Source organism: Anser cygnoides, chromosome 5, assembly GCF_040182565.1.
Source record: "Anser cygnoides isolate HZ-2024a breed goose chromosome 5, Taihu_goose_T2T_genome, whole genome shotgun sequence".
Lineage (NCBI taxonomy): Eukaryota > Metazoa > Chordata > Aves > Anseriformes > Anatidae > Anser > Anser cygnoides.
The window spans coordinates 61,658,797-61,681,683 of record NC_089877.1 but is presented as its reverse complement, the minus strand read 5'-3'; the positions used below and the strand labels follow the sequence as shown (position 1 = coordinate 61,681,683).

At 40.7% G+C, this 22,887-nt stretch overlaps 2 protein-coding genes and 1 long non-coding RNA gene across 4 annotated transcripts in view; 2 read left to right on the top strand and 1 right to left on the bottom strand.

Annotated features, from left to right (window-relative positions):
* ARID4A (AT-rich interaction domain 4A) overlaps positions 1–6,016 on the top strand; it is a 48,547-nt gene extending 42,531 nt beyond the window's left edge. For both annotated transcript variants that reach the window (XM_066998504.1, XM_066998503.1), the window contains 5 exons: positions 303–1,433; positions 1,609–1,713; positions 2,590–2,805; positions 3,743–3,889; positions 4,268–6,016. In XM_066998504.1, coding sequence (XP_066854605.1) covers positions 303–1,433; positions 1,609–1,713; positions 2,590–2,805; positions 3,743–3,889; positions 4,268–4,371 — 1,703 coding nt within the window. In that variant the 3' untranslated portion in view covers positions 4,372–6,016. The remainder of the gene's footprint in view (positions 1–302; positions 1,434–1,608; positions 1,714–2,589; positions 2,806–3,742; positions 3,890–4,267) is intronic.
* On the bottom strand, positions 4,623–22,787 carry TIMM9 (translocase of inner mitochondrial membrane 9). Its single transcript, XM_066998506.1, has 4 exons — positions 22,712–22,787; positions 19,216–19,284; positions 18,767–18,862; positions 4,623–16,135 (listed from the first exon to the last, which is right to left on the bottom strand). The coding sequence occupies exons 2-4, from the start codon at positions 19,252–19,254 to the stop codon at positions 16,001–16,003; spliced, it is 270 nt and encodes an 89-aa protein (XP_066854607.1). The 5' UTR covers positions 19,255–19,284; positions 22,712–22,787; the 3' UTR covers positions 4,623–16,000.
* LOC106037235 (uncharacterized) lies at positions 13,086–19,278 on the top strand. The gene is made up of 4 exons (XR_001207878.3): positions 13,086–13,217; positions 14,810–17,230; positions 18,080–18,180; positions 19,140–19,278. It is a non-coding gene; the product is annotated as an uncharacterized lncRNA (long non-coding RNA).
* Positions 22,788–22,887: the final 100 nt, after the last annotated feature.

Here is a 22,887-nt window from a genome sequence, read left to right as displayed (position 1 = left end):
CAGGTCATGCAAATACGTAAAATCATTTTTGCTAAACTCATTTGTTCATACCGGATAATTTGGGGAATAATACTTCTACTAGTACAGCAGTTAATAAGGATTTTGAGTAATAATAAGACCTGTAATAAGTGTGTTCATTAATACACATTTTTGTTGTTGTTGAAGTTTAGAATTGTTTATTTTAAATCGATTTTAGTAGCATAGAATACTGGTAAAAAGGTTTTGTGTAGTTGACAAAAGTAATTGTAATTGATGATTTAGGGTGTTTTTCCATTCTGTTTTTTTTATTTTTATTTCTGCAGACTCTGGCTCATCTGACAGTGAAGCAGATGAGTCATCTGAGAAGAATTTGAATGAAGAATTTTCTCCAGAAACTTCAGAACTGGAAAAAAATGAAAAACTAAATGATGAGAAGCTAGATGAGGAAAGCCCAAAGATTCCTCATGCACTGAGAGAAAATGACAGGAGTCAAGTGCAGCCATTAGAAACACTGAAACTGGAAGTTGAAGAAAGCGAACAAATTGTTCAGATTTTTGGAAATAAATCAGAACAAATGGAAGAAATCAAGAGAGAAGCTGAAAAATCACCTAAAGGAAAAGGGAGGAGGAGCAAGACAAAAGATCCCTGTTTAGAGAATGCAAAGATTTCACCAGGAAGTCAGGAAGATGTGGCAAATGAATCTCTTACAGAAACTGAAAGATTAGACATGTCTTCCTTGGACTGTAAAGAGATTTCCAGCACTACTGAAAGTGAAATGGAGCCTTCTACAAAAGATAAGAAGCTTTTGAAAAGGAAAACTTCGGAGCAGGCTTCACCTGAGAAAAGGAATCGACGGGAGAGTGAGATGGAAGTCCCAAATATTGTATCTGATGAGAGGACCAATGAATGTACTGGGGCAGAGGAATGTAGAGGGCTGAATGCTGAAGAGTCGCTCAGAACTGAAAATGAAGAAATGCCATCCCTGGTGGCAGAATCGGTTCAGCATGGTCAAGAGATGAGGAATGAGAACTTTGAATGTCCATCTGAGGAAAATGATAACGTTCCCTTAAAAGATGAGGATGATGCAATGCCTCAGATTGGTCCGGAAACTTTGCTCTGTCACGAAGTAGACTTGGATGACTTGGATGAAAAGGAGAAGAGCAGTAGTGAAGATACAATATCAGAAAAGCCAGACCCGAATACTTCAAATTCAAACCCGTCTGCCTTACCCCCAGCTGCCCAGTCAAGCTTTTCAGTGGCCTCACCTCTTACTCTTAGTCAGGATGAGTCCCGCAGCATCAAGAGTGAAAGCGACATGACTATTGAAGTCGACAGTGTGGCAGAGGAATCTCAAGAAGGGCTCTGCGAAAGTGAGTCTGCTAACGGGTTTGAGGCCAGTACTACGTCAAGCAATTGTAGCATAGCGGTGCAAGAAAGAGACATCGGAGAGAAGGGTGAGCGTTTCCTCTGACAAGTCAGTCTAATGGTTTCTGAAGTCATCTTAAGTCTGGCATTACTTTGCTAAAATTGACTGGTTTGTTTTGTCTTCTAGCTTTACGTTTCTTTCTTGCTTATAAAGAGTTTGTAGCAGAAATATTGGAGGTGCATTTTTTTTTTCCCCTCATGTAGGTCAAAAAAGACCCAGTGACAGCAACAGTGGAACACTGGCAAAAAAACAAAAGCGTACTCCAAAGCGATCAAGTGCTGCAGCCAAAAATGAAAAGAATGGAACAGGTACGTTCCTGAGGGGGGTGATGGGGAAGGGTGTGCTGTCATATAAACATCTATAGGGCCCCCTGCTTTCGTTGTTACATACAGATTATTTCTGTTAGATGGAATTTAGGTTTCTATACCTCAATTTTGGTAATCATTGTTACCTTGATCAAAATTTGAAGAAGCTGAATAGAATGAGTCAATGTATTTGGGCCTTGTGAAAGCTTTGTCATTTTTTTTTTAAATATCAACCTAAAATAGTTAATTATCTGACATAGAATATTCAGACATATTTTCCGGCTAATGTAGAATATTGCGATTATTGTGTGAATCTAAAATGTTTGCATACTCTATAGCTTAAAATGTTCTGTTTCTTGTTAAAGCTTCTATGCCATTAGTTTCACAAGTGTTCTTTTAGGTGTTTGAAGCAATTTAGTAAATGTATAAAGCAATATACTGTATATCCAGAATCATGTGTTAGCTATCTGTATTAATACAGTCTTAATCTTTAAAAAGGGAGTTCTAGTGTCTGCTTTGTATTAGAACCCCAAAATATGTGACTTAAGATAGCTTATCATTGTGCTAATGTCCGTATTTTAAAATAAGCTTCCTTATTACTTCTGTAGAAAAAATTGATTATTGCTTCTTAACTAATGGGCCTGGTCAGCCCTTGACTCTGCTGCGTTAAAGAGCAGTTCACTTGAGAGTTCGGCGCATGTTGTATCTGATTGTTATGTAGTGAATCTGATGATTCAAATTTTCCTGTGTGTATTTTGGAATTTTCCGAGCAAGAAGGAGCAGTTCTTTCTTAATCCTTTTTGTAACTTTAACATTTATATAACATTTTTAAAATGCCAGTGTTTTGTTTTGAAGTCAAGTACATTTCTCTTACTGCAGGACAAAGCAGTGACAGTGAAGACCTTCCTGTCCTGGACAGTTCCAGTAAATGTACTCCTGTAAAACACATGAACTCTTCCAAACCACAGAAGATTTCTCGATCACCTGCAAGAGTGATGTCACCTCACATCAAAGATGGAGAAAAGGATAAACACAGAGAGAAGCACCACCACCAGAATGCTTCTCCTAGAGTACACAAATGGAGTTTTCAACTCAGTAAGTTGTTGTTTTTTTTGTGGTGGTGTTTTTTTTTAGTATCATCTTAAACAGTGAAGCATAAATTTTGAGGCATAGGATCTTCAATATTTTAGAAAAGCTTCAGCAAAGTCTTCAGAGTGAATGCTTGAATTCCATAGCTGTATTCACTACTATTTCTGTACTTTCCAGCTTTTTTTTTTTAATAGACAGAAATTTGATCTCCCCCCCCCACCCCACCCCACCCACACACATCACTCACCCCTTCCTCTGCTTGTTGATCCCAGATGATTTGGGGCGATCTTCAGTAAATTTTGGGGTTGTGAAGCATCTGTACACTACAGTCCTAACTCTCTCATGTTCCCCCAAGAAGTGAATGTAGTGTGAAATCCCCAGTTTTTGATGCCATGGTCAAAATATTAAATTAAAGTTCAGGAGTCAATGCTGCTAAAATTGAGGTTGTGATCTGAAGAGGTGGTGATTGGATGAACAGACTGATAAGCAATTATTTGGTGTATTTTATCATGCTTTTCTTTTGTTTCTCTCACCTGTCATTTAAAAAAAGAAACAGCCTAAAACTAAGGAAGATAAAGAATTTTTTGAGTGTTACTCTTCCCTCCTCCACTGATGCCTTGTTGTTAAAGAAAGGTCTTTCATTAAGAGTGCAAGGATTCTGGAAAGGATAGTTGAATATCTAACTTTTCCTCATGGGCAGCATGACTCTTACTAATGTTGTCTGCCTGATTTAAGTGACTTGGATTAGAGGGAATTTACAAGAAATTTTTTTCTGAAAGAAAAATATGTGAATTCTCATATTCTAAATCAGTCACAGGCCTTTTTGGTGTAGTGTTACGGAAGTGATATCTTTCACACTGCGTCTTGTATATTCTGAAAGTTGCATTCATTTTTCTAAGATCACCTTAATGAAGCTTTTATTCCTTTTCTTCCCACTTTTAAGATGAACTGGACAATATGAGCAGCGCTGAAAGGATCTCTTTCTTACAAGAAAAACTACAGGAAATCAGAAAGTACTACATGTCTCTGAAGTCAGAAGTAGCAACCATAGACAGGAGAAGAAAGCGATTAAAAAAGAAAGACAGAGAAGGTAATTTTCAAGTTTGCTTTATGCTTCCCCTGAGATGTTCATTTTCTTGAAAATACAGAATCTGAAGCAACTAAAGTTTGACAGTATTATTTTTTGGGGAAAAAAAAAGTGTTATCTGCTTATTCTGTTCATATATATGTATTTAGAAAGAGCATCTGTGGCTTTTCAGAACTTGAACCTAACAAAAACATTTACTGATTTATTTTTTTTTATAATTGTCCATTGAAAATTTGGACTTCCTAGTTGTAAGCATGGTCTGAGTATATCAGTTTCTGTGACATGCCAAATCTTTGAGGTCTTTTTAATATAATAACTACAGAAACCTTCATTCTGATACATACTTGGACAATCTGATGCTGATAGGTTCTGTATATTCAGTGTCTCATACAGGAGCGTCTATGTCATCTGCTTCATCAGACACTGGAATGAGTCCGTCGTCGTCTTCTCCTCCCCAAAATGTGCTTGCTGTAGAATGCAGGTGATACACATTTCTCTGCCTTGCCAGCAACTTGCTGCCACGGACTTAAATCCTGAAATTCAACCACAGAAAGCACTCAACTGGTTTGACATTGCCAAGTATACCCTGTACACACTTCCACTGCTGGACTATCTGTTCTACCCTCCTACCCTCCTTTTTTTTGTTGTTTGTTTGTTTGTTTTTTAATTTACTGTTCAGAGAAATTAAGCTCATTGATAACTGAAGGTTTGTAGGCACAATGTGACATGCTTGTCATTGTGTGTTTTTTTGTTTGCCTTTTTTTTTTTTTTTTTTGTTAATTCAGAGAAAGGGCACTTATCAAATTTGAAAAGTTATGTCCAATGAAGCATTCAGGTGTTCTAGGGAAATCTTAGAAGAGCAAGTGCACCAAGTAGACATCAGAATATTATCAAAATGAACTGAGAAACTGCTGCACTTTCACCGAGCTGTATGTTAACTCTTGGTGAGTAGTTCCTCTTTGTGGAAGCACTTGCTATACAGAACTGCCAAAGTATGTGTTCAGCAATGTGCCCAGTTTTAAAGATGTAAATGGGACAAAATAAATTGTGAAAGGAAGTGTAGTTGACTGAAAACTACAGTTGTAATAAGTCTTCCACTTTTTATAGGATTTTTGAGCACACAATTATGCAAATATTTTAATGTTTATTAATGTTTACAGTGGAATTGTGAATAGGTTTTCAGTGGACTATCTTATCCCTTGACAAAAATATTTTGTCTTTTTTCTATGTAATTTCAGAGTTTTTATTTTGTTACAAAAAGACAAAAAATGAAATATATAACAACGATGAAGTTATTTAACAAGATTTCTAAAGCTGAAATTTTTGTGTAAAATAAGGTATCTTGCAACTTGTTAAATATATTTATTCAGACATTGGATGTTGTATTTTTATGTATTTTTTAAAATATTAATAAAATTGGAAAAAAAAAATCTAGGTTAGTTCACTCTTTCGGTAAAACATACCTATCAGTTATGGCTCTTACAGGAGGTTTTATCCAGTGGCCATGCCTGTATTAAAAGTGGGTCCGTCGATGTGTCCTCTACAATATAGATCTGTAAGCGGGCATCTGGATTAAACTATGACGTTATTTGGAAACTTTGGCAGTCCTAGTACTTACCTTGTTTTGAGGAACAAAATTTTTTGGGTTGCCCTTAAGATCCTTTGTCACAAGTTCTTGTGTTTGCTATACTGCCGAATGAATTTATATCTCCCGAAGTTGAGATGCAACAATAAAGTAAAGCAACTGTGTCTGCTTTGTCTGTGGATTGTCCCACAGACAGATACATTTTGTAAATAACTCTTCCAAAACCATGTATTTAAAGCAGTTTGCATATACATTATGTATAAAAGTGATTTTTTATCAATTTTTTTATTCATGTTTGTACATTGGAGGGGGTTCTTAACCCCTTTTTCTGTGTTTAATATGCTGTAGAGTAATAACATAGATGCTCTAGACTGTATATCAGGATATTCTGGTTCACACAGCAGAAAGTCAGAACGAAACACTAGTGATGGAGTAGCATTACTAAAATTGATGTTTCTTGAAATCTCATTTTACAACATTTGTCAACTTGTGATTCCGATTCCTTCCATTTTCGCAGAAAATTAAAGAAAAAGTACTCTTGTAAATGCACTTTTTCTGTCTTTTCTTAAGCAAAGCAGAACTCTTTCAATGTAAGATAAATATGGAGCTCACTAGACAGCATTAATAAAGGCTATGTTTTAAACATAGGCTTTAAATTCTATTTTTATTTAAATGATTGTTCTTGTAAATGTCCGGACTTCTCTAAATAGGGAAATTATTCTCCATGAATTGTTGTAAAGGCTCTTTTTTCAAAGTTAGCTTTCACTGTTAACCTCACAGTAGCTGTGAATAAAATAGCAATACTCATTTTAAAGGAAATAACATGGGTCACGGGTTATCAGATTATCTTCCATGATTGGTATTTATAGAAGTAAATTTTAAATTCAGCAAAACAAGATTATATTTTATGCAGATATCTAACCTCTGTCTACATACTGTGTGAAGGTTTAAACAGACATATACACACTCAACATGCATAAATGATGGATGAGCTCTCCGTTTTGGCATTGATATTGACTGTATGTACACTCACTGCTTCTCCTTATCTCTTAGGAATGTTTAAAATAGTGCATGGAAAACTTCCATGAGACGTGGAAATCCAGTCTAACAGATTGCTGCTGCTTCATATAAAGAAAACTTTCTTCCCCGTTCCCTCTTTCCACCTGTTTACCTCACACTAGTACTCATCAGAGCCCTGGAATAACAATTAACATTGTTATCCTGAGAGAAAGTTAACCAGCAAGAAAAGGTGGACGAGTTTCTGCCAAGTCACCAGCAAAACCTCTCACGTGTCTCTGGTTTCCTAGTTCTGTCTTTTTGGCAAGAGGTATATCAGTTAGCCATGATTATTCAGTAGATTTTTAAAGTAATATTTATTAATGTCATAAGAAACTATAGGGAAAAACAGATGAACTATGTAATATGGGACTATGCTGCTCTAAAATCGAAATCAACAAGACCCTAATAGGTCTTTTATTTCTTAACTGTTATAATCCATTCATTTCTATTTTGTTGCCATAAAGCGAACCCCAAAGTGCCTTCTAATGCCTTGAGTTAAAGTTCATACTGTTGAGGACACAGTAATTATGATTACACTGAATTGGGATTTTTTTTTAACAAGAGATTACATATCATGTTTGCAGGAACAATCAAAAATAAAGCACCCTCTTGGCAGTCTTCCCTGTTCTGCCTTCTAATCTGCAGTTTTTGACAAAATGATACACACTATTTCAAGCTTAGTTAGGAGGTAGCAAAATTGCAAAGGATTAAGGGATCAAACTTAACAAACAACTACTAAAAAGAGCAGGTCTCTTAAGAAAATTCAGACCTTCCCCTCCCACCTACAGCTGATAGGAAGAACTTTCAGATTTCTGGCAGACTTATTAGTTTAGATTGTATCAGTAGATAATTCGAAAGTTAGAAAACAAAAATTTTGCATGCAAGGACAAAGGGTAAGAAAAGGTTCACTTCTTTACTTGAGTTTTTACTGTCTTTTCATGAAAGTGTGTACCAACTACATGTATACTACTGAGTTTTTATTTTATCTCTAAGGTGTAAGTTAGGCAACACCCGGTTTAATCTCCTTGTTTCTGGTTCCTCTGTCAGATTGCTTGTGTTCGAGAACCCACTTAATCACTTTGCTTCTGCCTGATCTGTTCGAAGATGTCGGAACAAAATAACAAAGCGTTATTTCAACAGAAGTCAAACAGGCTTACAGTAATAACTGGAAGTAAAAGCACGAGCAAATAAAAGCGTGTATCTTCATGAAACATAATGCATTTGACTTTCACAAGGAGCAGCAAAGACCTTTAATTTGAAGGACGGCAGTAGAGGAGAAAAAGTGAAATCAGTTGCTCGTTTTGAGGTATTTCGTACAAGTTCCACTGAGATTCTAAATTTATTTTAATACATCGTAATAGATTAATGTAGGCAGCAGTTTTTGAAGTGGATTCATATTCTTATTTTACATGGTAATGGATACCAGAATTACACAGAATGTTTTTGGTGTAGAGCTGGATGGAGAAGTGGGATCTTAGGATTCTCAGCTTGTGTCTCAGTCAGACTATCCACTCGACAGTGCCTTCTTTCTCCAGATAGGTTTGTCAAGAAGATGGCATTTCACACAGAAAAGTCAATGTTAAATTCTTCCAATGAAATGTTCTTTTCCCTGTTAAAAATGCTCTTGGATATCTGAGGTGGTCAAATGAGTTTTCTGGGCAGCATTTACTGGAATTCTTTTACAGCAGTAAGTCTAAGAAACGCTGTTGTGCTCTTTTTTAAGAGCATGTTTGGTTTGATCACTTGAAACAAATCTGACAGTTGGACTAGAAGACTGATTCACAAGTTGAAACAGAAAATGAGTGCGTTAAAAGTATGTTGAGCTGTTTATTTCACTGTGCCCTTGTGTTTTGCAGATATTGTGCACTAAAACCTTGTTTATTTTTAGTTCTCTGTACTTGGAATTTTATTATTTGCTACAATGTGGAGGATAAAGACTACCTCTGAAGATGTAAAACACGACAGAGCAGCATAACCAATGGGGATGTTGCCAGAGACTGACTCACTTTAATTCCAGGGCTTAGGGAAAAAAAAAAAAAAAAAAACTTTTTATAATTAGCTCACACTCCTACCAAGCTGTTGCCCTCAATTTTGGGGAAAATCTGTCATTCTACCATGTTGTCTTCCTACAGCCTGATGACAAATACTCACTGCACTGTCATTTAAAGAGAGCTGTAAAGATAAGACAATCTTAATTATGAAAGCAGACCACTTCTCAACCTTTCTAAGAATAGGACTTTTCTGGCTTCCTCCTTGTTTTGAATTATCTCACCCCTATTTATGCTGTTATTCCTCCTGCTTCCCATTTCCAGAGATCCCACTTTCTGTTTTGGAGTGGGACTGTGCTGGTTGGTTCTGCTTTAGGTCTCCAACTGCCTGCTATTTATATTAGTACTACCATTACGCTGTTGCTTGTCCTATAGTAATAGCTTTTGAAGGTGAAAAAGTGTCCTGGTTTTATGCTATTTGGCTTTAATTTACCGATACAGCTCATACATTGTGACAAAAAAGCAAGTACTGTGACTGTTACTTACTTTCTCTATATTTCGTTGTTTGCCAGCAAAGAAAATCGGAACTAGAGCTCCATTACAGCTGTGAAAACCTGCAGGATGTTTATCAGCAGTGCATTTGCTTAACTCACATTGTGAGCCTTGTTCTCAATAGACACAATTATTATGTGTTATTGGCTCCGTCTCTCTATTTCCCTGGTTTTCAGAGTAGCCCAGCAATATTTCCATTCCAGCCCTGTCAGTTTCTTCAGCTATTTCTAAACCACTCTGTTTCTAATCCCTCATCTGGGTACAGCTTGACCTAATTTGCCACGATCCTGCCAGCTATGCCAGTTACATAAGGAGGGGCAAGATGTGGAATTTGTATGAAATACATTGTTTGTTTCGCACAAGGGTGATTATTTCTTTTTTTAACAAGCCACTTGTTTACATCTATGGCCAGCTTAAAACCGTATCTCTTGATGCTCATTCATTTTGTGAAAATTACTTCCTCTTGGGATTGGTAAGGTTTAAAGCTATTTTTGAAGAAGAAAAAAAAACAGCTTGATTCCTTCTGCTTACACTCAGCACAGAGGAGTGGGGGGGGGGACTATCTCAGCAGCTTCCTTTCATGTGGGGTACAGCTTTTCATAGTGCAGCCTCTGATCATCTTCTCTGTCTGCCTACGTCAGGCCCAGTCTCTTAAAACTGATATTTATTATGCTGTTCATTCTTTTCCCTTTCAGTTTATTGCCCTGTACACCCAGCAGCTCTGCCTGTGCTGCCTTTCCTTGCTCCCTGCTCTGCCCCCGGGGCAAGGCCACCACACTCTGTCACCTGCAGCATCTCTCTGCCCTCCTCCCTACGTCTCTTGAAGGCAATAAAAAGCAGTATGAATGTATTTTTATTATGCTTTTCCTCACGTACTGACTGCAGGACCTTTCCCCTGCACAGGGAGGCCCCACCGGCCTGCAGCACCTCTCAGGCTCCACACGCATGAGGGGCCAGTTATCAGCAGGGCTCCCGCCCTTCCCTCAGCCTTGCCATCGCCTCAGCTCCTGCCCAGGTGGTGTTTCAAGGCCTAAATGGAGGTGCAGGAGCTCAGATGCGGTGGCTGAGGCAGCTTTAACCATGGCTAAGGCGGCTTCAACCACTGCCTCCGAGATCAAACTGCCCTGAGGCGGGCGGGTGAGCCTGCCATGGCGCTCCAACCTCCCGCCTGCTTCCCACAGGGCAGAGGCGCTTTTTCCTGAAGAGATAAGCAGGCCCCGCTGTGCAAACATGGTCGGAGAGGCAGCCAACACCCCTTTCCTTACCGATAAGGTGGTTACAGTGCGCCCTGTGGCTGAGGAGGCTTGAAATCCTGTCAGCAGTGGCTCCTGGAATGTCCCTGGAGCCACAGCGCGCACAAATCCATCACACGCTTGGGCAGAAAGCGAGGCAAATGGGTGTTTAATTCCATACCCCAGTAAGGGCAGGATCTGTCAAACAGAGAAATAGCTACCTACTGGATTTCTGCTTTGATTATTTAAAATTCAGATATTCTCCCCTTCACATTACATAAAGAAATGACAGTATAGCAAGTATGCTACCTTAGTAAATATTTACACAGTAAACCCAGCTTCCTCAGCGTTCCTCTCACTTTCCCTTAGAGAGGACCCAAGTTACAGAATAATAATAAAAAACCAGCCATGGTCAGTTCAAGCATTGTGTGATATTATCCATGAGGGTAGTCAAGCACTGGAACAGGTGTCCTAGAGGTGGTTGATGCACTCTGGGTGCCAGGGTTCAAAGGACCTTTGGACAATGCCCTCAGTAACACACTTTAACTTTTGGCTAGCCCTGAAGCGGTCAGACAGTCGGACTTGATGATTGTTGCAGGTCCCTTCCAACTGAATTATTCTATATTTTTTGCAAATGTAGACTTTTTGAAGAGCAATTAGTGTGTTTCTTGTGTCTTTCAGTTGCATCTGTTTCTATATTTGAGACATCTTGAGCAAACAGACTCGCCCCTCCTTTTACAGTCCTAGTCCTGAACTACAAAAGCTTGAATGCTGCCTGCTCTACTTAAAGAAAGAAGAACCAAACACCAAAAGGCTAAGGAGTATGATGTTAAGGTGAAATACAATTTTTTTTAATCGTGATATTTAGTAGAACTGTAACAATTTAGAATCCTTTTGATGCTGTCTTGAAATTCTGGGTATAAACACGGTGTAATTTAAGTGTCAGATTTACAGATTTTACAAATTGGGCCAGACTCATTCAATAAATTGGGAGCCGAACTGAATGGCCTCCCCAAGATTGGAACGAGATCCCTCAAGTACTGTGTGCTGACTTCCTAACCTAGCTAACAGAAAATGCTGAGAAGAATTGTTGCTTAAACCCCATTTCTCTGAGTTTCAGTATTTAAGAGTAGAGAGGAATGCCTCCGTGCACTGAAGCCACAGCCACACTCCTCTTGGCATTATTGTTTAGCCCCCACTTTTCTTACAAAAGATGGCTTTTGCATCCTTTGCCTCCCTTCCAGCTAAGAGCTCAAGCACTCAGTGGGGGTTACAGAAATTAGGACTTTGCTCCCATCCCTGAAAGAACCCAAGGACCTGCTATTATAATCTTCCAGATGATTGATCTGATCACTCTGCCAGTACCGCTGATGTACAGGGCATTCTGCAGCAAGGCTCTTATCTGACCTTTCATGTTGAAATTGTTCCATTCTCTGTGGGCTGACTAGTAATTGCATGATTTTCTAGCCTTTTGGTTCAACACTCATCTAAAGAGGAAGGACCTGTGTTCCTATCTGTGCTGCAATGAATGTCACCTCCAAAGGAGTGTCCATTCACCAGCCCAGTCTCATCAAATCACTTTTAGGCAGACTACTCAGCTGTTGCCTTCTGTCCCCTCCCATCTCCACTCTGGCTCCTTTTTTCAGTTTTCTCAGTACTCCCTCCTCAGCACCGCTCCATTTTTCATCCTTTCTCCTCCTTCCACCAGGATTGTTTCCATTCCTGCACTTAAACTAACATGCTTTGTCACGGTGATTCACTTACCCTCCACACTGCACCTTACCTTTACTCTTGCTGCCTTTCAGTTAGGAGCTCAGGTAGGAACCAGAGACTATGCTGTAGTCTCTTTTTTTTATTATTATTATTCTGATTTAGGCTGTGCATGTCACTATCCTGTGCAGAGCTGAAGCTCTTCAAAAGGAGGGATGGAGAATATATGTGATTAAGCTATGTCATGGAGGTTTAAATACTCTGCTGGGAGAGAAAACGTGGATTAAGTTCCCACCAGCAGAAACAGGATCTCTGCTCATTGCACTTAATCACTGGGATAGCTGAAAAACCTGCACCTATCATCCATATGCAGTAGGCAAGCCCCAAAAATGCATACCAGATAATCTTGCTGGCAGAATCCTACCACATTTAGGTACAAGATAAATACCAGTGCTATCAGAAGCTAGGCAGTTAGATATATGACTAGCGATACGCTTTATCATTACACACAGAAGTGTATTGCAATTCAGTGGGCATTTTGTGAAAACCAAAGGAGACAACTGCTAGAAATCTAGCCTTTTTTTTTTTTTTTTTAAATGTTTGTCCCTTTGAATATCTTCCTCTTTAAGAGAGGCTTGGGAGGTACAATACCAAAAGTAATTTAAATGAACTGTTAGTTAATTATACTTCAATTTAATTCTATCCTTTAAAGACTAACACATGGTTAAATCCAAAGGTAAGGCTTTGAGTCAGCAAATCTGTAACCGTTGCAGCAGCTCATCTTCAGGTTATGAGGTTCTGACCTGCTAGACGTGATGAAGGAGGTAGGGCAGGACTTGTTCCCTTAAATGATAAACTGTTGATTATGAGAAAAAAATTTAACCTAGCTTGCCTTTGTAGACATTCCCAGCCTTCACTGTAGGTATCTGTCCAGGCACTCCTGAAATACTGATTTTGTCTTTGCAGCTTTTTGAGAAGAGTACTGGCAGCAACCTGGTACCGAGGAGGAAAGAACAGCTACAGCCCTTTGCTAATACACGATAATAAATACATGCGTAATGAAAAACATGTTACTAAAATGTATGCAAGACACTGAAACAGAGTGACTCTTTTAGTGTTGTGGATCATTCTCAAGCCACAAACCCAGTTGACAAAGGCTTACGGGATACCATTTTCTGAATAACATCATTTAAGCTGTTTGTCAGGTAATGCTGCCTCACCAAGGGAGCAAAGGGAAGTCAAAGTTCAGCAAAACAAAGTAACCTTTTAAGAAAATTTTCACTGTTGCTCTGTGCGCACCACCCCAGTGGCTTAGTTACATTGATGCACTTTATTTCCAAGCTAAAATATATTTGTATCATCATCCTTGGGTCCAGATACCTGGATTGAAAGAGGTGGAAGCACTGCAACATCCACTAAAGGAACCGCAGTCGGTATAAGCATACTGTTCCTGCTGCAGTCAGTTTTTATCCAGGCAGGATCATTTCAGGGTAGCAGCTATCAACAAAACGTTCAATCAGCGACACTTTAATCCCCTGTTTGCTTAGGGAGCATGGGGAGGGCGAGGCAGGGAGAACTGGTGCCTGACTAGATTTTAAGAATGCATGTTTTCCCTGGATAACAGGGAGTTAAGGTGGCTTTAAAACTGGAGTCCAAGGAAACTGGGGAACCTGAAAGTAATTTATTAACTAAGTCTCTCTAATACTTACCTAACCTTTAGTACAATAAATCTGTCTTAACAAATATTTACACATCTTCCTACCCCCAAAACCTGAAACACGAGGGAAAAAATATGTATTTTTTTAATCCTCCTCACTTTTTTTTAATCCTCCTCACTTCAGCCTCAAGGAAATTTGCCCAAAAGATACGAACATCCTCCAGTCCCATCACTTAAACTCTTAAATCACTCTTCCGAGTAAGTGTCTTCTTTCCACACTAAAATGCGAGGAGAAAATGGAATAATTTCAATTATGTTACCTTAAGTCTTTTTGTTAGATATTTAAAGGAAAGCCTTAAATATTTAAGATGGATACATTGCTTCTAAGAGCCATAGAATTTATCATCTAAGTATAGCAAGCAATCTGGATGTTATTAGTCTGTTATTCCTTTGAAAAAACCTGGACTTTCCAGTCTTGCTGCCTTATTTGGGCTATTTTTCAGCCTTTACCATTTTAGAATTAGCTGTTAGCCATCTCCAAGGTAACAAGGCATGGGCTATGTAGGAAAAAGCAGTGATGTGGATACTACAAAACACGTCAGTGAGAATATACGAGCATATTTGTTTCCTCCACCTTTGAAAGGCATACAAACAGATCTCTGTGGAGAGCTGGAGCAGCTTTAAACAGCAGCAAGCAGAGCAGTGTCCAGTGGAAGGGGCAGGTGTACTGTGCTGCAGTCAGTGCCCAGTAATCCACAGCCTGGACAGCTGAGAGTTATAGTAGTAAAGAAAAAAAATACGTAATTTCCTGCCTTTCTTTTTTTTGTTTTCAAACTGCTGATGGAATTCAAAACCTACAGACAAGCCAACAACAACAAAAAAGCACGCAGGCAGGCCTCCTGCCATTTCTGTTCCTTGCTGTTGCCTATAGAAGAAGAGCTATTTCACGTCAGCTGCCAGGTTCTGTGTCAGTCTTCATTGCTTGATATCTCAACGTATATACTAATTCTGACATTCGTTTCCATTTGTCACTGTGTTTTATTGCTTAAAACTAAAGCAAAATGTGCTTGCTAGCTATCAGGACGTTACAGTGGTTACTGACGAAAGTGCACTCTATTTTTTCTCTATTCTGTACTCCAGAACGCAGCTATTTGATAACGAAACAGGAATGAGCTGTCATTCGACTGTACTAACAGTCTGACTACAGAATCTCAGCTATCAGGAGCCTTTCAATGGAGCACAGTTTTTTTCCCAAACCAAAACCACATCATCAGAACAGCCTTCACAGACTCCTCTGTACGCATCCAGCAGCAAAAGAGGCACCATCCTGTGCTTACCTTGTACTTCAGTTGCGTGAATGCCACCGGAGTGGAGCAACCTGCCAGCAAGCTCAGTGCTCGGAGTGCACCACACCTGCATCAGGCAACGAAGCCAGTTTTACAGGACCCCTGGGCTTCCCAGAAGGAAACGAGGAGAGCACAGAAGCTGCCTTGGGCACAGGTGCTGCTAATGACACACTCATGTTGCTTGTCAAGGAACGAGCTGGTGAAACATGAGGCAAACATAACCTAGGGATAAGCTGGCAAAGCATCCCTGCCTACCTGAGCTCATTAGTTGCAGCAGTTGACTGCCATTTGCAATAACCCTCGGCTCCATGCTCTAATAATCACCAGCCAGCGCTCCAGGAGACTCCGAATGATCACAGGGCTCTGAGAGGGCGGCTGGTAATGAAACAACCGAGTTCTTCCTGAGTTAAGAGATATAACGCATCCACAAATACCTCCCCGCTGAAACGAAGTTATCAATCTGGTTATCTATCAGCAGCTTCAAGCAGCAACGAATGAACGAGACTCCGTGAGAGAGGATGAGGAATAAGGCTGCAAACGAAATGCGGCTCCCAAGCAGCGTCCTAAAAAGTGTCTTTGGAAAGAACATACATACAATCATATGGGTTCATTCATTTTACTTGAATTAAATAAAAAAGTGCATTTCCATATTACACTTTTATTTTGCCTCTGAATCAGTCCTAACAGAAGAAATGCAACTTTCCCAACCCCCCCCCAAATTTAAACATACCAGTCTGTAGGCCCTGAAAGAGGTTGTATTAGTATTATGTTGTTGTAGAGTGAAAAGGACCTCTGAAGCAGACTCCATTGCCAGCCAACACTTGCTAACTTCATGCGTAACCCTTCATGGTTTCCACTTTCCAAACAGCACCTAGAACTCTCTTCGGAGTTGCTGGACATGCAACTTGACAGTAGAAAATCCGAAATGTGTTCCTGCCCAACGAACACTGGCACTGCTTACAAAGTCTGAACAGAGGGCTCTTGTCTAACGAGGCTGGCCAAGCAGTCCTGCTTTAGCTGCCAGAGCTTCGTTCTGCTGAATATGATACTCCTGGAATCTCATGGAGATCCTCTGTGTCATTTTTAAATACTTCTGTAGGCAGTGGTCTGAGCAAGTCATCTGAAGGAAAAGGAAAAGAGAAGGCTTCAAACAGCAAGTCAAACACCTCCCCAAACAGGACCCAGAATACAATCATCTACAGGGATGTAAGGTTCAGTGAGTGCATCTCATGCCTGTGTTTAGTCTCAAGCTGAGGACCTAACTGGTCACGGTCTCTCTGTGCAGTAGAAAACAGTAAGTTTAGCTTTCAAGGAATGCCTGAAATGTCTTTTAATACTCATTCTTAATAAAACATCTTAGATCTAGGAGATATTACCATTTCATCCTTGGACCACTCTTGTGAGACTTAAGTATATAAAACATTTTATTCTGCAGTAAATACTAAATCTATTTTTCTGTTGTTGTTTTCCCTTTTCCTGAATTTGGTTTTACAAACCCCTATTTTTGACAGCCAAGTATGGTGCAGTGTGTTAGCTCAGTTTAACCTTTTTTTTTGATCTTGTTCCTTTTAGCTTTATCATTCTTCTTGTACCTGCTTGGTTAACCTTCACAGAAGCAACCAGAAACCCTCTGAAGCTCTGTCAGCCAGCTAGCTGGACAGGGACAGGAATAACAAAGCCTATTCCACTGGTACTGTTATTTATTTTTTCCCCTTTCTCTAATTGTAGAGAAAAAGCTATGAAATCTATTCCTGAGCTCCAGTTCTACCAATCAGATATTCTGTGTCATGGTTGCAAACCTTGCTCTCACTGTCAAAGTCAACAAACTCAGATAAAAAGGAAAGACGACCTCTTTGCACGCTTACTAGAAAATCAGAAATTGCTTTGATTCTGCTCAGTATAAAGGGATGTGAAAAGCAGACGGGCTGGAAGCGAATGAGACAAAGAACCTGCAACTAAACACCCTCTCAGTTCCACTCTTCTCTCTCTGCCTGACCTGGCACCAGTTAGAGCAAAACCTGCTAAGCAGGAGTTAAGTCTGACTAGGAAACAAACGCTGCTGAATTCTGGAACTACCCCAAGCCACATCTTCCCGAGGGCGTGGTATTTGTGATACGGTGCCTGGGGAAGTCTGGACTTGCACTGGAGACTGCTGTAAGGAAAGAGGTCAGGAGCTGCTTTAACAAACGCAGACTCTCAAAGGAAATTCACGGAGGTATTTGTCTTAACTATTCAATAAGAAACTACAACTTGAAATAGGACATTAGGATTAGATCAGACCAGTGACCCATCTAGACCAGTCTGCTGTTTCCAGCAGGGGTCACAGCCAGATGCTTAGCAAGAAAATCCATAACAGATAAGTATGGAACAAGCTCCCCTTCTGAATGTTTCTTCCTAGCCTCCACTCTTAAACAGATGGCTCTTCTACAGCCAAACACGGCTCCTTTGCAGATCATAGAAGGGGAAGCAAAAAACAGATGATCAGAAGCTAAGAATATATTTTTTTGGATGAGCTAAACAACCTTTACAATTAATTCCTCTCCAACAAGCATTCTTTGGTTTTGAATCCAGGTCTTTAACAAAAGACGATACAAACCCGTATTTTTCAAAGAAATCTTTGTAACTCTTTAGCAAAAAAAAAGAACTTCAATCTTCTAGTAGAAATCAAATGCCATCCCCCCCCCAAAAAAGAGGTTGTGCCCCTAACACTTCTGTCACGTCTCATACAATTCAAAGCAATTCCAAATGAGCTGGTAAAAGACAGTGACAAGACCTTACTCAGAACTACTCTGATCACCTGTAATCAAGAAAAATTCCACTAAAGCAGACACTGAGATCAGGGTAACAAGAAATGTGTCTTGGAAAGCTAGGAGAGCTTCGCTTAGTGCAGCAAAACAAAAGCTGGAAGGAGCCATGATTTTTGCCTGCACCGAGGGGCAGCTGTTAAACTGATTATTAGACTTGTAACCAGCTTAATTAGGAAATGCTGGAACAGCCTCCCAACAGGAGAGAAAAGGTAGAAAACACACAACTCATTTTATCCAGAGCCTAATCTTTTTTGCAGGTGACTCTATGACGGAGCTCCCTGCAATGCAGAGAACTGGATTAAGCAGCCAGAGTTCTGAAGGCCTGCGTTTCTTCGACTCTACAATGCAGCAAACGTGGGTAGGATTCTGCCTGTGGGGAAACGGGTGCAGACTGCAGAGGCAAGCAACTTCCACGCCCCTAAAGCTATCATCCATCGGCACAAGAACTTCCTCTGATAGCTCAGGGGATAAAATGCACTGAACTGCACGAAGCAGCCACTGCTCACAGTGAGACCAGGAAGGTTGCCTCTGTGTACATACACTGAAGAGAAGACAAGGAAAAACATAAAGAGGCCCTGGTTCATTATTTGTGTGTAGCTGATGACGCAACACAAGGAAAGCATTTGGCTTTTTCTTTTTGTTTGTTTTGGCTTTTTTTTTTTTTTCTCTACAGCAGACCGTTAGGGTGCAAAGAAATATTGTTATCACCTTTGGACGTGTTTACAAAAGCAAAGCTACAGACAAACTATTTCCTTTCCTTCCACTAGCATGCTTCCTTTCTCACTTGGAAGCTGCACACCACAACACCTACACTCCTCCAAAGACTGCTAGCTTGCTTTTTAGCTAGTTGAAAGATCAAAACCTTCTAAATTACTTTTGAAACTTGAACATTAAACAGCAATTCTACCAAAAGGTAATTAAAATCATAGGAAACATTTACATACCTCTTCTGGTTTAACCTCTCTGCTAGTGAAATCCTTTACACAGTCTAGGAAGCAGTTTTCTGTAATTTTATTGTATGTTCCCAGGAACTCCTTGAACTACAAATAAAAATTGAACACACAATGAGTGTTTAAAAAAAAAAATCTACATCAATTTTTCTTGCACACAGCTTCACGAGCCATCTGGTGACATTAAGATTTAAATGACAAGTCACTAGAAAAGATCTTACTGTCAGTCATTAGATTCGGCACAAACTGTTGTTAGTGCTCAAATCAGATGTTACGCAGTGACAGTGGTCAGACGTTTAAACGTTGGTTGTTACAGAACAGATCTCATCTCAGAAGACAACTGAAAGAACCTTGTCTCCTTCTCCAGGCCCTGTGACTTCTACTCTGTGTGACAAAGCAACACAAGACCTTCAAAGCCACTGCTCGTGAATACAGCATCTTACCTGCTTGATCTGATCAGATTCAGATATTTGTCCAGCCATATTCTACTGCCTGCGATTCAGTCACCTGTTCTGAAGACAGAAGTTGAGTTTGACATGAGAAGCACACATCCCGACTGCAGCATCTTACAACAGAATGGAATTTTATACGTTCCCGAAATGTATTTACACGCAACGTTGGTAGCAAACTTTCAAGCCATCCACTTGAAGGAAAGTTATCTCCTCGAGACATATTCAAGTTAAAAGAACATCCGAGATAATTCCAGATACTGAATCTTCACAGATTCACCTCGAACTGCTGTCCTTTAAACACTTTTAAAGCATTTCAAGCAGTTAAAGTGATGATGCAGGGAAGAGAAAAAAAATCACAAATGTTTTCAAACACAAAGTAGAAGTGGAGTGGGGGAGAAGCGAGCAATAACACTATCTAGCCTTGTAATTTCAGTGACTTTAGATGTCATTTGTGACAACTGTAAGGAGAAGTATAAAACTGTAACAACTCTGAGTAGGTCGGCATGGATCAGAGAAGCAGACAAACTGCTTCTGTGCAGCTGCATTCTCACCAAACCCTTTAACCAGAGCAAACGTGCCGGTCTTTTATACAGCAAGTTAAATGCAGGAAATCATACAGGAATGAGAACAGCCTTAAATGAAAACTAACAAATCAAAATGGAAGAGTGAGCAGCCAGGGATGCAAGAATTTAAGCAAGCATCCTTACGGAAGGCCCACATTCCTAATTCAACACCGTAAACAAGTTAAGGCTTGAAAGTGAACCTCCAGGCTTCCTAGAATAGTGAAACCTAGTCTTCGTTTTCCTTACTTTACAAATTATCCAAGCCCTGTCACAGATGATAATGAAAGTTAATATTACACCTTGAAGAGAACAAGCTCCTTCAATTTTATTTGCATTAACCAGCGGAAGAAAAATTAGTACCAAAGTGTAATTTGTGAAAAGAGTTCATCTAGCCCTGTAGCAAGGGCAACTTGTGATTATTCTTGCATTATGCATTGTCAAATTTTGAGCCAGACGTCCACGTTTTAGAAAGCTTAAACTATTCCAGTCCCTCAGCAGGGGCAAGGGAGACGGTAAGCAAGCCTTCTGAAGGAGCACAAAAAGACAAAACTTCTACAAGAGAAAGAAAACCAAGCAACTAAACAGCGCTATGGAGCTCTTGCAAGCATGCAGTCTCCCTCCCCCTCCCAGTAGCGGAATAATTATGATGTTTGCCTGTTAAAATTCCACTTTATCACTACATAGGAAGTACGTGGTGATAGAATTCAGGGACTGAAGATAAGGAACGCACATGAATTTTGGATTTAAGATACCTGTCCCCATGACCAAGAATTACCATGGGTAGATAAACTACACAGGCTATTCTTTTAAAAAGAATCTGCAAAATAAAGTTACTGAGAAGAAACAAAGCTTTGCTCGGGTTAATGTAACCTCTAACTTGTTTTAAGAGAAGAGGACACGATTGTCATCTGGGACAACTAGTGAAAATGGATGGCATCTCCACTCTCTCATTTCTCAGTCTGTTACAAGAAAAAAAAATAAACAGAGACAATTCTGGCAAGTCACTTTAAGGAGATTATTAAACAGGCAACTAAAACACACTGAGAACAGAGAAGACTTTTGTCCTCTCCCAAGCACAGAGAGTGAAAAGCTTCAGCTCCTGTCAGTGCCGTTTTCTCACGCTGCGTATTGCTTCACTGTTTGTTTATAACAAACCTGATCTTTTGTTCTTCTGTCACTGCTTTGGCAAGCTTAAAGTTCCACCAAGCTGTCACACTTGGGAAACAGCTCTGATTTGAAGCAGCCCAATGGCACTATCTGATTGTAAATGTCTGAAGCACTAGTCCCTCTACAGGTATTTTACACTTTCTACACCGCAGACAGTGGAATTGTATGGCTGTAGTGCACTTCTTCAGCATAGCTACAAATTACAGGCAGTTCCCTTAACATCTAAAAATGTGCTGCCCGCGTATTTCCAGAAATGTGCAGATCTGGTTTATTCTTAAAGGACGTTAAATGCATCATTTCAAGTTCTCCCGTTGTTTGTTCCTTTCCCCCTCCAGCCTGTGAAACACCAAAAAAGCCATCCCAGAGCCCAGTGAAGGGCTGGCACCTTAACTAACTTTGCACCCAGCTTCCTACCTAGCTGCCCAAACAGCTCCAGCACGCCTCAGGTTTAAGCCCACGTAGCCTGCACTACTTTCCTCTGGGATAAATGCAATTTCAAAATTCAGCATTGCACTTTTCAACACCTCACACCGAAGGAAGCAGACGGCTCTGAAGGACAGTGGGTGATGGTGTAAGAGGGCCTCACGGTCCGTGTGTTCTGGGTCACGGGGAAAGCAGCAATAGCTGGGGGGTCTCCCTTCTCAAAGGGCCCTGGTGCTCCTCCAGACATGTTTTTACGTACAAGAGAGATGTACTTTGAAAATGAGACTCTCTGAGCCAGATTAACAACTAAGGAGAACTTGGGGTTCAGCCCATTTAAACCTATTCTCCATGAAAGCCAAATCCCAGCTCCCCGCCCTGCTTTAGAACCTGGAAAGCACTCCTAATATTTCCTTCTGCTGCTGCCATGGAGACTTGAAATCAACAGATAGTCACAACTTCTCTTTAAAAAGGTAAAAGTACTTTATTAAACAAAAGCAGCAGTTAGGATAAGGATTGCTAGTCAGTGTGGGTCAATCATCTACCAGGAGCCAGAAATACAGATATCAGAGCTCTCCTAAAATTGCACACGTGGGAGCACGATTTCCCCAGCTGTATCTGCAGACTTTTAGAAGCAGAGGGCTCACAGACACAACTCCTAAATGATAATAACCAAAAGCTGCGTTCCAATTATCATTACTGTACAGCTGAAGAGCCTGCCTCCATTTAACAGCCAGGCATTCCTACACACGAGACGCACGCTGCAAACTCCATTGAGGAACTTGTTGTTTTTTTTTTTTTTTTTTTTTCCCCCACTGATGTAATGAACATTTGTGCCAATTACCTAATCGTGAGTCAACAGGATCCTTCCCATGGAAACTAAACAAGCCCAGCGTTTTGATTTTGATTTTTTTTTTCCCATCAACCTTTTTGCTGGGAGCTGAGCACTACTGGGAAAGGTTGGATGTGGTGCTTAGGGTCACGGTTTAGAGGGTGACATTGGCAGCAGGGGGATAGTTGGACGAGACGATCCCGGAGGGCTTTTCCAACCTTAATGATTCTGGGATTTTACTGAGGGCGAGATCCAAAGACAACGTGAGCGCGGGGCGGGCACCGCACGCACGCGGCTCTAATTTTATTTTTATTCCGCTCTCTTCCCCCTCTAAGCACACAACGCCGCGGAGGCGCCTCGGCACGCGCATAAACGGGACAAAACGGAATAAAACCCCACAAACAGCGGCGGGGCCCTCACAGAGACCCCCTCCCCATTCCCCCCCCGTCCCCTCACCTCAACGCTCCCCCCTCCCCCCCCCTTCCCGCCGCCCGCGCGCACTCACCCGCCCGCCACGAGCCGGCCACGCGGGGAGGGGAGGGGAGGGACAGCCGCGGGATCCGCCGATTCGCCACCAGGCGCGGCGAATCAGCGAGCGCGGCCCCGCCGCCAGCTTTACCTTCCCGGCCCCGAGCGCGGTGCAGCGCCTTAATGTGTCCTCCTCCCGGAAGTGGGGCGCCA

Coding starts and splice junctions, on each gene's coding strand:
- TIMM9 (XM_066998506.1), bottom strand. CDS start 19,254: ATGGCTGGACAAATATCTGAATCTGATCAGATCAAGCAG. Junction 18,863..19,215: donor AATCTGATCAGATCAAGCAG/GTAAGATGCTGT, acceptor TTTTATTTGTAG/TTCAAGGAGTTCCTGGGAAC. Junction 16,136..18,766: donor GAGAGGTTAAACCAGAAGAG/GTATGTAAATGT, acceptor CTTTTCCTTCAG/ATGACTTGCTCAGACCACTG.